We start from the raw sequence: 14,307 nt of genomic DNA, 5'->3' as shown, positions 1-14,307 counted from the left end.
TCTGTGGATCTTTTTCTTCCCTACCTCATCCCCCCAGTCCATGCTGGCTGCATGATATTTATTAGTTGGTTTTTCCTTTGCTGTGGGTGAGGTTATAGTTAATAATGGTCATTTTTGTACTTGGTCCTTAAATTCTGACGTGGTAGATTTCATAAGACTTTTGTTAAGTTAGTCCTCTGTGTCATCCCCTTTCTCCAGTGTGATCCTTCTCAGCGTCAGTAATGCTTCCTGTCTTGCTTTGATACTTCTGCTTTTTGTAGAAGGTACCTTAGTGAAAACAATCTTCAAAACTTCACTGTAGGAGCTGCTCTTGTAACTATTTACCACCGTTTTTCTCCTTCCAAAAAATTCTGGGTAACCTTAATTTTTTAAAAAATTAATTTTATAGTTCTTATGTGAACCTTTCTGAATCATAACTAATACTCTTACATACGAGATACCTCACTTTCAGTGAGGTGAAAAGGATTTGCTGTGTCTTATGTCTTGTTTAGAAAACGAGCTGTCACAGAAGGTTATTGAGTTAGTCTTCAACAATCCACCTTTCATGAAACTGTAACATTTGTCTCTTCAGAATTTGTTCTGAACCCTTAAATTTTATTTTGGTCAAACTGAGAATTTTTAAGTAAACCATCTCTTATTTATAATTAAAAGCATTTTTTTAATAAAGTACTGGTAATATCAGTAAACTTTTCAAATATAGTCTGAATATGTCTTTCAGCCAATGGTAATGACAACAAGAAATTCAAAGGTGAAGATAAAATGGATGGGGCTCCTTCGCGTGTTCTTCATATCAGGAAATTGCCTGGGGAAGTGACAGAAACAGAAGTTATTGCTTTAGGTTTACCTTTTGGTAAGGTAACCAACATCCTCATGCTGAAAGGGAAAAATCAGGTAATCTGTTGCTTTCTGTTTTTTAGTATGCTTACCTTTCAAATTATGTAATTTCAAAATATGCTGTTAAAATGCTATTGAAATAAGTCAGATAACAGTAAGTATTGAAAAAAGCCTTTGTTTCTTTAAATGTTTTTAATGAACTTACACTGTCTTTCACTGAAGTTTTTGAGGGGAGCAGGAGATGGTTGGCAGCTACATAAAGCTAAGAAAGTTATCTGTAAGATGCATATTTAGTTCTGCGTCTTCACAGACGAATTTTTAGAGATGAAATAGCTTAGCAAATAAAGTTGGTATGTAGAGAATGACATCTTCTGAAGACTGATATTTGTTAAAATGTTACTAAACCCTTTAAGTGTGTTTTATATGCTGCTAATATGAAGATTATCTGCTTTGTAAATACTGAAAATCAACTGTATAATTACAGGCATTTTTGGAACTTGCTACAGAAGAAGCAGCTATCACTATGGTTAATTACTACTCTGCTGTGACACCCCATCTTCGTAACCAACCTATTTATATCCAGTATTCCAATCATAAAGAACTGAAGACTGACAACACACTTAACCAGGTATATTTACCGTTCTGTAGTATTACAAGCGCACACAATTGGAAGAGGCATAGCATGGATTCTTGGCTCATGTGGTATACGTTTAAATCGTTTGGTTTTGTTCACATTCAAACACTGCTGTAGTCTTACCTATGATCATTCCATTTTGTGACATTGAAAGGTATTTTCATTTTGTGTGATCTTTACATTACAATGAATTTTGTTAATGTTTCCTTAATGTAAAAAGAAAAAGATTTTGAAGTGCCTTTTAAGTTTGTTTCATAGATTAAGTTTTAATCTCTGTTTAGAGACTGTAGGATGAAAAAATTAACTTTCTCATTCTGACACATGAAATTCTAATGCCAATTTGATTTTCCCTAGTGATAATAACTAATGCCAATGCCTCCATTTCAGTGCTTTGAATGATCACTTTGGTAGCACCGATTATGTGATCTGCTGTTCTTGAAGAAGAATGCCTTAATATGATCACTGTAGAGACAAATACTCTTAATAACAAAAAAATGTTCTATGCTTGCTTCTGCAGAACCGATTTCACAATAAATATAGATACATGTCTGGTTTTAGTAGAACAGGAAGATTACCAAAAGTAACATGGTGACCACTTTGTAGAAATTATAGGGGCAGGAAAGAGACATCAATTTACCACAAGTCAGATGATTATTTTAAGGTTAATATCTTACATTTTCTTTTTGATGTTACAAAAGGCACTGTAAGTACTAAGTTAAAGTTGCTGTTATTTGTGTACTGTCTTAGGTAAGGTATGTAAACAGTAAAATTATAGCTCTTGCCTTTAAAAACAATTTCAGGATACTCTATTGAAAGACATCTTGGATTGGATCAAGTATAGTGTTGATTTTCCTGTTGATCTTTCTAAACATTTTGGTTCCTTACAATCTTATGATAGTTTGTCTGCTAAAGGTACTTTTTAAACATTGAGAACTTCTTTTCCGCCCAAAAAAGTCAGTTATAAAAAAAAAATAAATAATACCTTCATTTACTTTTGAAAAAAGAGAACAGAGGATTAATTCTGTCTGCACATACAGTTGGTGTACATACTCCCTTAAGAAGCTTTCCTTTACATTGTCCTCTGGCTTTTGTGGTGATACGGGTTTTGTACTTCACGTGTCCACCTTTTGAACGTATAGGATGTGCTGACCTTTCATTAACTTTTATGCCACCATACGCGTTAATACCCAATTTTAACATATTTCTGGTCTTGCAAGTCTCTTTCTTTAATTTAGAACAATATAAAGGTACTTGGCAGTAAGTATTCTGTAACTAGTATTTCATGAAGCATTCTATAAAACATGAGATGGTTAGATACTTTTTTTCTGTAGGGAAAAATAAAAGTGGTGCAGACACTGCTTGTAGTCTGCCCCTGCTACTCAAAATTTAAATTTTTAATCTATATTTGAAAGCTTTCTCATCCAGCCAAATTAATTTTGAAATTGTCTTTTTCTGGATGTTCAAGCTGGAAGATATGAAGTAGTCAGGAGGCTAGTACATGTAACTGGAAAGATAGGATAAAAAAGTTAGAGCAATATACAGGCATCTTAGTTATAAAGAAGATAAAAAGAAAAACAATATTTAACCAAGGGGTACTTTAAACAGCTAGGCCCATAGAAACAATGTAAGTAGGAAAATTTCCATTAAGCTATGCTATTCTGAGTTTCTCAATAATAGTAGCTTCCAAGATTATTTTTAGTTACGTACTCAGAATGAGTTGGCTCTAAATAAACAGATTCAAAAGGGACCATTTAAGTTTTCATCTCAGCTTTATAATTCTGTGAACGTCATTTTCCTGTGAGACATCAGAACGCCGAGAGGAGCATTTAAACTCAGGTTTAAAACAAACATATCTTAACCCTGTTTCATATAATATCTAAACTCCAGAAGAATTGAGAATAGAATGACCTCTGTAACTGTAATTCTCTTTAATCATCAGCCTGTCATGAGTGCATGGTTTTAGTCTTTCTGCACAGGCATTGCAACATTTAGAAATAAATAAATGTTAAACTTCAAATGGTGTAGCTGATATTTCAAAATTAATTTCAATTTTGCAAAAATAAGAAAAAAGCTTTGCATGCTACTCAAATGTCTTCAAAAGTGACTATTTATATATGATAATAAATGTTATTTTGAACTTGTTTGACAAAATATTCAGTCATAATAATTTTATAGATTTTATCTTCATTTACCAATGTTAAGTCCTGTATTCCTTCATGTAGTCACGTTAGGTGCAATATGATGTATAAGTATAGAGGGGTAGTGCTAACAAGGGTTATATGTTAAAATTGTCTTCACAACTTTTGGTTCTTTGGCTTGTGCAATTTAAACTTTTCCAGTCACATTAAGGAGTGAGTTTTAATTGATACGTGCTTGTTCTGTGCATACTGAAGTAGGAAGTGATTACGCAACTCTGCCAACTATCTGGCCATCTTGCAAGTTGTGTATTTCAGAGGTTAGGGAAAAAAAGTATGTGCTGGTATCAAAAGCGATTTTTTTTACAGAATTACAATAATGAATGTTAAACGTACAGGTAAATTTTGTTTTCCCAACCAGTGTTCACCAGGTCTTTTTTTTTTTTTCCCCCTCACTTTCCTTACTCATTGATTCGTTTCAGTATGAGGAGTATCATGTAAGTTGTGAGACATGAAATTGTGTAGTAGCTCTAATACCTTTAAAATAATACGGTATGCGTTATTATGGTGGTTGTTATTTTTACCTGGCATGCTCACTTGTCTGTTTTGTATTGTTTTGCTTCATAAGGCTACTGTAATGAAAGTATTAAATGGAAAGCCTTTTTTCTGCACTTTTTCTTTGTCAGAAAAAGACATCTAATCTTTCTGATGCTGTCAGTTTTGGCAGCGGAAGTAGTTACATAGATGTGTGTTCTTGTGATGTCATCGTGGTTACCTTTGAATTTCCAAAACCCTGCTTGTGTTTAAAAAACAACAAATCCCCACACATGGAGAGGATTTTGTTTTTCTTTTTATGAAAGAGGGTGGATAACACCTCTCTGTGGATACAACTTTCTGACACTTGTCAGTCTTGTGTATTATTTCATTGTGTTATAACTGAGAAGTTTGTAAGTCTTAGTTTAGCATTATTGCTTCCTATCAGAGCCTTCTTCATGATTAAAATGGCAGTGAAATGTTAACTGTAATAGTCTCTTGAAAAATAGGATAAATACGGTTTCTGTAGGCTTGGGGTTTTTTGTGGGTTGGATGCTTGGTTTTTTTCTTTAAAGGAAGGAAAAAAAAGGCTGTAAAGAGTCTTGAAACCTACAAAATCCTCACTTGCTTTATCCTTACTAGTAGAACAATAAGCCTGCTACTAGGAAGATTGATATTGGTGCCGTTTGAAGCCCCTCCTTACTTGTGAAATAAGGATTAATTGATGTTTTCATTTTTACTGTCTTGTCTCACAGAGTCAGACTGCATTGCACTTTGTGTTATGTCTGTAGCTCTGACATAAATGAACTATTTTATGTTTCTGAAGTTAACTATATTGATATTGCTAATTAATTTCTACTTATCTTGAAATAATTTAAAAGTATCTATTGTCTTTTTTCTTTTTTTTTTTTTTCTGTTTTTTTTAAGCGGGCCCAAGCTGTTCTTCAGGCAGTGACGGCTGTGCAGGCAACAAATGCTCCCATTAGTGGGACCACTGTTAGTGAGAGTGCAGTGACTCCAGCTCAGAGTCCAGTACTTAGAATAATTATTGACAATATGTACTATCCTGTAACCCTGGATGTTCTTCATCAGGTAAGCCGCATTTCATTTTAACTTGAGCTATGTTTAGGAGGAACTAGTGTGTAAAATTTTACAATGTTTTTGGCAGATATTCTCTAAATTTGGTGCTGTATTGAAGATAATCACATTCACAAAGAATAACCAGTTTCAAGCTTTACTGCAGTATGGCGATCCAGTAAACGCACAGCAAGCAAAACTAGTAAGTGTAGTTCTCTTTTAAGGCTGGAGACCTTCCTGTACTCTAAATGTTTGTAAAATGTTAATATAACAGATTACTGACCATAATAATGTTCATACTCCTCCACCACTTGTGTGAATATTTTGAGGTATCATATAATAACTCCCAGTTATTTTTTAATGTTATATTTTGTATAATCAGTGTTTAAAGATACTGTGTGTGAGAATACTATGCATAAAGAATTGCATAAGTCTATAATTGTGCACAAATAATTAATAAGACTGCATAGAGATTAAATAATTTGCAGGACTGCAATAGGGAAAATGTCAACCAGAAGTAAAAATGTAGGATGTAATGCTGATGCATAACTAATTCACTCCAAGCAGCAAATTTAATAAGCCCGTTGGATTATTGTTGGTAGATACTTTCTAAGCATCAAAACAAAGATGGGATTTGTGGATTGGATAAAAGTTCGTGAAAGTTTTTAATTACAATAAATACAAAAATACAAGAAAAAAAATATCTAGACTTCATTATTACCGTAGATGCCCAGAAGAGAGTGTGCAATCTTACTCATTGGATCATGCTATGAAAAACCTTTGCAGCAGTAAAGATTAGAGCAGGATCATAGTTTTGTTTTATTGGAAACTCCTATCCTGGGTAGGAGAGGCAAGAACAGGTAACTGGTTTTATTCATTATAGCAGAAGAGAGCCTATGGATAAATTACAACAAAGATCAACAGCGTGTTATCTAGACCAGATGTTTTGAATTAATTGAGTGGCATATGTTCATATCCATGGCAGTAGAAAAGTAGAACCAAAGGGGAAAGCTAGATGGTTATGAATAATATTATTATTATTATTATTATTTTCAAGAGACTGATGGAACGAATTTGTATTATCAAAACTTCCCATGCAGTCTGGGTGTGTGAATGTCTGATTAAAATTGATGTGCTGGTTAAGTGTGTCTTGGCAGCATAGAAGCTCCTGGTTGCCCATGGGTCACAGAATAGCTGAGAACTTAGGAAAAGTGAAAAGCTTGCACTTCAGACCAAGTTGGCAGTGAGTATCTCTTAGTAGAGGAAAGTAAAAATAGGCTTAGTTTTCTGTTGTAATGAGTGATGACTATCTTGAAATAAAGACCTTTGTTAAATGGTGGAGGATGGTCATTTTTATTATTGTCACCTAATGAAATACTAGGTATGCATTAAAAAAACCTGAGGTGGTCAAGATGGGCAATTGCAAAAAATGAGACCTTTTCAAAAAACAATGTTAAGTTTTCATGCTATTGAGAAAAGTAAAGTTAGCCAGAGACAAGAAGATTTGCAACTTGATTTATGATGATTTACTTAAGATAATCTACTCCTGAAAAGCTGTCTGGAAGTAGTTGTAGATTTGGAGTACAATTTAAACTAGGGATATCCTTTTTAGACATCAATAGTATCAAATATTAGATTATGTTTCGGGGTAGAGGAAGATGCAAATCTGTCACTAATACATAAAATTTTGCTTGGATGGAATGCATGTTTCAGGTTTTAAGTAGTAATACAGAAACTAGGTCTTTAACCTACAACTGTTGCAGTAATTGACTGGAATTACTTAGATTCATATTTGAAATATTTGATAAAACAGTTGGATGCTGATGTGTTTATTTTGGAATGTTGTAATTCAGTCTTGATTTGTGTTTGGAAAGTTATTTTTCAGTAATATATGTTAATGCTGCTTTTAAAGTGCATTTTTGAAGCAAAATACAACATCAAGCGCTAAATCTTTTGACTTAGTTTTGAGTTTTACGTATATTATCAGAAGATAAAATGGAAAGATGATATCTGTGAAATGGACTGTAGTGGTTTGAAAATTACCAGTGTAATTCTAGAAAGGTATTCTAAAGAGTGACAAAATAACAGATGAGGTATGTAAAAGTATGAAAGGAACATAAATTCTTGCTGTTGTTGACTTCTGACAAACTGATACTAGCTCATGGAATACTGTATTGGCCATAATTTAAAAAAAAGGGGGGGGGGCATGTATTTGTTTCTCCAGTTTTGCATGTTTTGATTAGGGTAGGTGTTTGCTGTCGTGGTAACTCATGTGTGAATGACTAAACTTCATTGAATAACAGTGACTCCTGTGTGTACAGTCATTTTTAGAGTGATCTTGGAGCCTATTGTAGTGACAACTTGAAATGGTCTTAGGTTTATAGTTTTGTATTTTAACCAATCTATATGTAAGTAGACAAACTGCTAAGAGTAATATCGACTGCAAGTATTGAAGAATGCTAAATCTCATGGAAGGTTTGATTTTCATGCTACCCTTCCAAGCTAAATAGAGTAAAACAGGTACAGTTCTTATGGTTGAGCTACTGTGGTAAAACACGGAAGTGCCACCAAAACAAAAATACGTAAAAGAAAGAAGTAGATGATGGAAAAACCTCCTGTTAAAATACAACTGGAAATACACTAGAAGCAAGAGGATGTGGTGTCTACACTTAAGTTGCATGGAGTTCAAAATTAAAAGCATGGTAAAAGAGTAAAGAAGTTTCCAATTTGTTTTCCATCAGTTGTTACTATAGAAGATAATAGGGGAATTTAATTTGCTACTGGCACTCTTCACAGGAAATCAGTATGTGGCCTTAATAGAAACTGAAGACTTATTAAGGAAGTTAAAGAGCAGTTTGAAAAACTCAAGTGATGAAAGTACCAAGGAGAGATGCTATTCATCTGAAGGTTGTGAGAAAATGGTGACACTGACAAGAATGTACAATATAAAGCCTCGAGCTCTATTGGGACCACTTTTGCTATCTGAATGAGCAAATAGTGAAAAATTGCATTCCTTCTCCACCTGCTTTGTGAGAAAGTCATTTCCTGTAAAAGTAGATTATGGCTATACTGACTGATGTTTCATCACCGCCCTCAGATTGGATCATTATAGTTCGTTACACTGGCAAGTAAAGGTGAAGACGACAAACTCCAGGTTCTGTGCCATGCAGCAGTCTAGCCACGGGTTGGAGAAAGTACTGAGAATGTGCAACAGTGGAGCACGTTGAACTACTGTGCTTCTCCCAGTGAAACAGAAGGTGATGTCTGTATGCGTAAGGAGATGTTCTAAGCATCACAGATAGCTCATTTTCATAGTAAAAATCAGTACCGTCAGCATAAGCAGCAAAGGTAAATATTTGAATACCAGTAATCTGGTATACCATAGAAAGAATAGAGTGCCAGTGTTTCAGTCTGAACAGCTGACTAATCCAGAACATTGTCTTTGTGTGAATGCACCAAAAGTACTCTTGCCAAATCTTCAGTATTGGCAGTTACAAATATGTCATCCAGGGAGGATTAATAGAGATTCCTGCGTAGCATATGACTGTCATCTTGACCCAGCATGGGTTGAAAAGAACACAAATCTTAACTGAGAGTTTTTGTTACAGTTGGCCAGTTGGTCCTTACTTGGCCTGTAGGTGACTCAGAGTACAGCTACATTCTACAATCTACTCAGATTTTGTGGAAGTTGATTCTACAGTCAGGTTGTCACCTTTCCAGTTGTTTTGAGTGACAGCTTCAGGGTGGCTCTTCACAGGTAGCAGTCTGCAAAAGATCTCAGCTAGGGTACATTGCCCTAAAATCTGTAGTAGGAACTTGAGGTAGTTGTTGCCAGAATGGAAAGCAAGGACATCTCCAGGTAAGATTCTTAGCTTCAGGGCAATTGTCCATCATTATTACATGAAGGATTTTGGGGCATCTTGAATCCTAAAGAGTTCAGTTTGTGCTTGGAAGTGGTAAGTATAGTGTTCAGGTAAATGGGAGACTGCTGGATTGTATCCATTGTATCAGAAAGCCCAGAAAGTGCAGCAACAGTGTTTGTGTCCTGGATTTTCCAATTTTGTAAAAGAAAATGTACGGAACTGGTCCTTCAGTCAAGGAACTGTACATTAAAAATAAAAGATATCTTGTTTTTGGAGAAAGGCATGTGTTTTACCCAAGTTTCTTAGCCACAGAAACTTCCAGTATCAAAGACACTTGTCTCAAATTAATTTCATTCAGGTAGGTATTTGCAGGAGGCACTTGGGACGCTTATCTCCCAAGGGATATTTACCACATGACTTGCAGTTACTTTGAGGTACCTATTTGAGCTCATGTATGTTTTGTAAGGAATGCTTTTTTTATGCACTAGGCAGTGGTGTTTTTGTGCTGTCCCTCACTGCCACTTCTTTCTCTCCACTCTAATTTGATTTTTCTTTATCAGATCTCAGTAAATGCTTTCAAACTATCCTCATCCTGCTAGAGGTCTATTTCCTGTCTTGAATCCTCTTCTTAAGTGCCTGCAGTGCTTGACAAAGAGGGGCAGATACACTATTGTGGCTTGAAGCCATACGTCTCCAGAAATATCTGCTAGCTAAATGTGTGGACTCTATTTCTGAACTGGGGAATGAAAATACCAAAACGTCAAATCATTTTCTGTCTCCCAAACTGCGTCCTTGTCTGTCTTTTTTAGGTACTGTATGTACCTATTAGCTAAAGAGAATTCTAAATGACATCTCTTCCTGATTTTTAGGGGACTACCTTGACCATCTGCTGTAGGGAGGTTTCATTCCACACATTCATGGTCTGTAGAGGTCTTAGGAGAAGCTCATGAAAACATATTTCCTATAGCACTTTTCAAGGGGGGTCATCTTTCACAAGGATTTTCAGGCATCTGGAACACTGAAAGTAAAAAGAAGAGCAGTGAATTCTATCCATTACATCAGAGAGCTCTTCATGCAGGTTAGGAAAACCTGAGAGAAGAAATGATTCTAGGAATGTTCTTTATCTGCTTCAGAGCCTACCCATAGATCAGACTCTTATCTGCAGGAAGCTGCATCAGTCATTCAGGATGTTACGTTTTGTAACTTTGTAGAGTACTTTTGTCATCTGAGATCACCTTTGCTGCTGTTATCACTTCTCTCAACGTCCACAATCACATTGGGAAATGAGAGATCCTACTGTCAGTAGTCCATGTTGACTAGATAGTAATTCTTACTGTTCGTTCTGCAGAAAAGCTTGTGTATCATTGGTTACAGTAGCAGCAGGAGAAAATATTGTAACTGTTTATTGAATTTGGTTTCTTTTTTCTTGTCGTCTTTTTTTTTCCTCTTTCTTTTTCAGGTTGGAACCTCTTGTTTCACATCTTAATCTGTGGGATCTTTTTTAAGTCAGCAGTTCTCGTCTCTTCATCCTCCTGGCTGCTATGAGCAAAAAGAGGGTGGTTTGACATTAGTTTTTAGAAATGGGAAAATATTATGGTTTATGGTGCAGGCCTCCACCTTTTGTCAACGTTCCCTGTATGGTCATTTTTTTATGTCTGTGACAGGCAGTCATAGCTCTCTGTTCTGGATCCTTAAGACTTCCTAGGCTATTTCTGCTATTCTCTGTGTTGTTAGGCCTTGCTTATTCTTGCCTTCAATGATGCCTTGAGACATGAGCAGACTTTGGATTCTTTGTGAAAATAACCTCAGTTGTTAAGACACTTTATAAATGCTTAGAATGTTTCTAGTGTAGTAGTTGTCTAGAGTGCTAGCCTCTTCAGAGCCAGCTCCTGTATTGTGGAGCTTTCAGTAGTGTCGGGGATTGTGATTTTCTTTATTTCTTGTTTACTCCCTTTCTTAACTGCTGTAGCTGATGTAGAACCATGCAGTATACTCAGTTATTTGGAGTCATCTTCTTTTTCATTTGTTTGGTGTGAGGGGTTTTTTGGTTGCTGGTTTTTTTTCTCTCCCCAAAACAATCTGAGTCACACAGGGGAATGCGTAGGGATGACGGTGTGTTTGCACTGTGGAGTTGAGGTCATTGTGTCAGTTCAGACATGTGCCCCTCTCCTTGGATTATGTGTCAGCCTGAATTGAGAAAGGGATTTTTGTTTGTTCTTTTACCACTGGTTTGTGGTGGTCTTCTGAATGTTCTTGCTAGCCATCTTGTTTCTGTGCTCCTATGCACCACAACATATTTTTTCAGGAATCTGCTGATAAGCTCTTGGCAGGAGGTGAGCCACTCATCAGAATGATTTTCCACCTTGGGAAAGTCCAGGAAGAGGGTACTCTGTAGTAACAAGGAGGAGGGAGGAAAGGCAGGGGCCTGGAAGTGATTCAGTATCATTACACTGTTAGTATTGCATGATGACGTAAGTTTAGGTGCTTCTGTTGTCAAAGCTTAAGTAATGGATTTGCCATCACAGGCAAGACAAAGCATGATATTCACAATTCGTAGATGGGTCCCATGATACTTGATCTCCTTGGTTTGGCATGTGTGTGATATGGTACTTTGTCACATGTGAATGTATGTATAGATAAGTGCTCAAAGAAAGATGTTTCTTACCAGTAACTAGAGTTCTTTGAGGTGATGTCTGTACATACATTCACTAATGGTATGCCTACTGTCTTCTCACTTCCTGCAGCATGTCTGTTTGGGAGGAACAATTTGAGGGTTTGTTGCACATTCTCTTATTGCCATATAACAAGGAGCTCAAGGACAGACGTTCACAATTGTGACTTCACATGTGAACAGTTAATCTTGAAAAAACCCTAGTTGCTGGTAATTTTTTTGCATTGTTAAGAGGTGTATGATGCTGCTGGAAGAGGGGGGTGGGGATGAGGGTTTTTTTGTTACTCTGTTTTGATCTGTGGCAAGAGCCTTTCCCAGGGTGTGACTACAGTCCTCATTAACAGTCCTTCCTTTCCAGTTCAGGATGTTCTTTCAGAATGTGTCACAACTACAAGGAATTTCTCTTGTGCAGCATTCTTTTGTATGTACTTTGGGTCACTTCTGAATTTCTTAGAAAGAGGAGGTTTTGTGGTTTCAGTTTTAAGGTTTTCTTACTTATGTGGCTCCCATTAAACATTGACTACTCTGGAAACTAGCAAACCAAAACCTCTGTACTTCTTAAGACTAAAAGATGTTCATCAACTTAACAGCCTTCTGCCAGCCATAAATCAGCGTGTCTATAGATATCACACAGAGGGGTAATATGAATCTTATGTTTTAAAGACTTAAGAGCTTTGTGTCATGGTCCTGTGATTGGACAGAGCTAAAGGATACTGCATTTTGGCCTCATTCATACCCATTCACATAATGAAGAAAACTAGGTATTTCCTTGATTGCAATGGCATTGTCTTTGGCAATAAGTAAGCTCAGGCCCACCTTTAATCTGTATCTTGGTGGATATTAGAAGGTAAGAAGTCTTCTAAAAGTGATTGATTGATTCTCAGCAGATAGTCTCTTAGATGTTCAGGTGTTCAAGTGAGCTTCTTTTCCCAACATTAGGAGTCTTGGATTCTGCTTTGCGACTGTGTATAAAAGAGCTTGAAAATTCTGTATTCTGTAATTGTGGCACACACCCCACCCAACAATACAAAATTAATCCTCAGTTTGTATTCTGTGAATCAGGACAGTAGATTTTGCTTTGCCAGGATTGTATAAAGCATTGTTGAAGTTGAGTTTCAAGCACAGGAGTTTCCTTTTAAATTGCTAAGTATTTGTTGAGACGATGTGTAGATTGACAGGTTTCTATACTTTTTTTTGGTGTGATTTTATTTTCCCATTATTTGGAATTTCTAATGATACTGCCTTACTTATTCTTATACATTGACTGCTAATGGTGGTAATTTATTCTAAGTGATTTCATGAGCCCCAGAGAAGTCAGCTGTGATAGTACGTGTTTGTAGGAAGGGACAGCCTTGCTGGTCCAGCCCTAGCAGAGGGGTGTCTGCAGGATGTTCACTTTCCAGATGCATCACTGTGTGAAAATAGCTATGTTGCTTCCATATCCCAGCAGGCGTGCTAGTTTGTGCAGTGCTTAACTCAAAATAGTAAGTTCTACCAGAACTGGAACGTGTTGGAGAGTACTTAGCAGATGTAACCAAGCTAGCTGTGCAAGAAGCTAGTTTGGGTCCAGAAGTGGTACATTTCAGTCTAGTGTTAATCAAGAGAAACAAGAGATCTGATTTTTGTATTTGAAAGTGCGATTTATTTGGGGTTTTTGCCATGTGTATATATAAGGTAGTCTTATATTTAAAATACTGATTTGATTGAATGGATTAATATAAGCTGTATTTCACTGCCTAGAATTTCTTAGTTACAAAAGTTTTTGGTTTCTTTTAATCTCTCATATTTAGCTGTTAGTGTTTCAAGTGAAAGGAAGTTATGCCCAAAATGTGAATAGAATAAAGTCCAGGTATATCAATTTACCTCATATATAATGAAGATGGACAAAACATATGTTGTAAGGCCATTTTAGAGATAGACTTCTATCTAAGTGGTGTCATGTTAAGAGTTCATGTGAATTTTACTGTTAATAGGCATCCTTTCAGAAGTACCAATTAATTCTGAAAACGGGATTTTTTAAAAAGGTGTCAGTAACATCACTTTAGGAGATAAAAGTTGCTTTTCTTACAATTTTGGCACTAATTACCTTTAAAGGGAGAAGGAAAACATGCCGGAACAATGTAAATAATCTGCTTCAACAGATAGCTGGCTAACATGGTATTTAATACTATTATTTTTTTTATTTTCTTCAGGTCCATTTTCTTGTGAGAGTACTTGTGTGATTTTTGATTTTTTTTTTTCTTTGAGAGATTTTTTTGGCATTATGTCTGAATTAAAGCTGTACTATGGCATATGTGTTAATTAACTATATTCAACAGACTAACTTTTAAGTTTGACTGCATTAAAATGTCTCTTGCCGCTTTCATGCATAACCCGTTTCTAGGTAAGAGAAGTAAACACTGAGCTTCCTGGAATCATGTTAAGAGAGATTAATGCATTTTAATCTTAATTGGTTTTAAGCTAGACAGCAAGACAGATAAATGCCTATACGCTGACCTTGGGTTTAAAAAAAAAATAAAATTGTGCAACCAACCTGTATTGTGTATTTTGTAAATAAAT

The 14,307-nt window shown here is 35.9% G+C and overlaps 1 protein-coding gene across 6 annotated transcripts in view; it reads left to right on the top strand.

Moving 5' to 3' along the window:
• Nucleotides 1-14,307, top strand: part of PTBP2 (polypyrimidine tract binding protein 2) — a 52,981-nt gene that overhangs the window by 26,380 nt on the left and 12,294 nt on the right. For 5 of the 6 annotated variants that reach the window (XM_013299016.2, XM_013299017.2, XM_027786490.2 and 2 more), the window contains 4 exons: nt 719-891; nt 1,319-1,462; nt 5,065-5,229; nt 5,306-5,416. In XM_013299016.2, the coding sequence (XP_013154470.1) occupies nt 719-891; nt 1,319-1,462; nt 5,065-5,229; nt 5,306-5,416 (593 nt within the window). The remainder of the gene's footprint in view (nt 1-718; nt 892-1,318; nt 1,463-5,064; nt 5,230-5,305; nt 5,417-14,307) is intronic. The other variant, XM_055815108.1, reaches the window with a different exon arrangement.

This window comes from Falco peregrinus, chromosome 10 (assembly GCF_023634155.1).
Source record: "Falco peregrinus isolate bFalPer1 chromosome 10, bFalPer1.pri, whole genome shotgun sequence".
In the NCBI taxonomy this organism is placed as follows: domain Eukaryota; kingdom Metazoa; phylum Chordata; class Aves; order Falconiformes; family Falconidae; genus Falco; species Falco peregrinus.
This window is presented reverse-complemented; position numbering and strand designations above follow the sequence as displayed.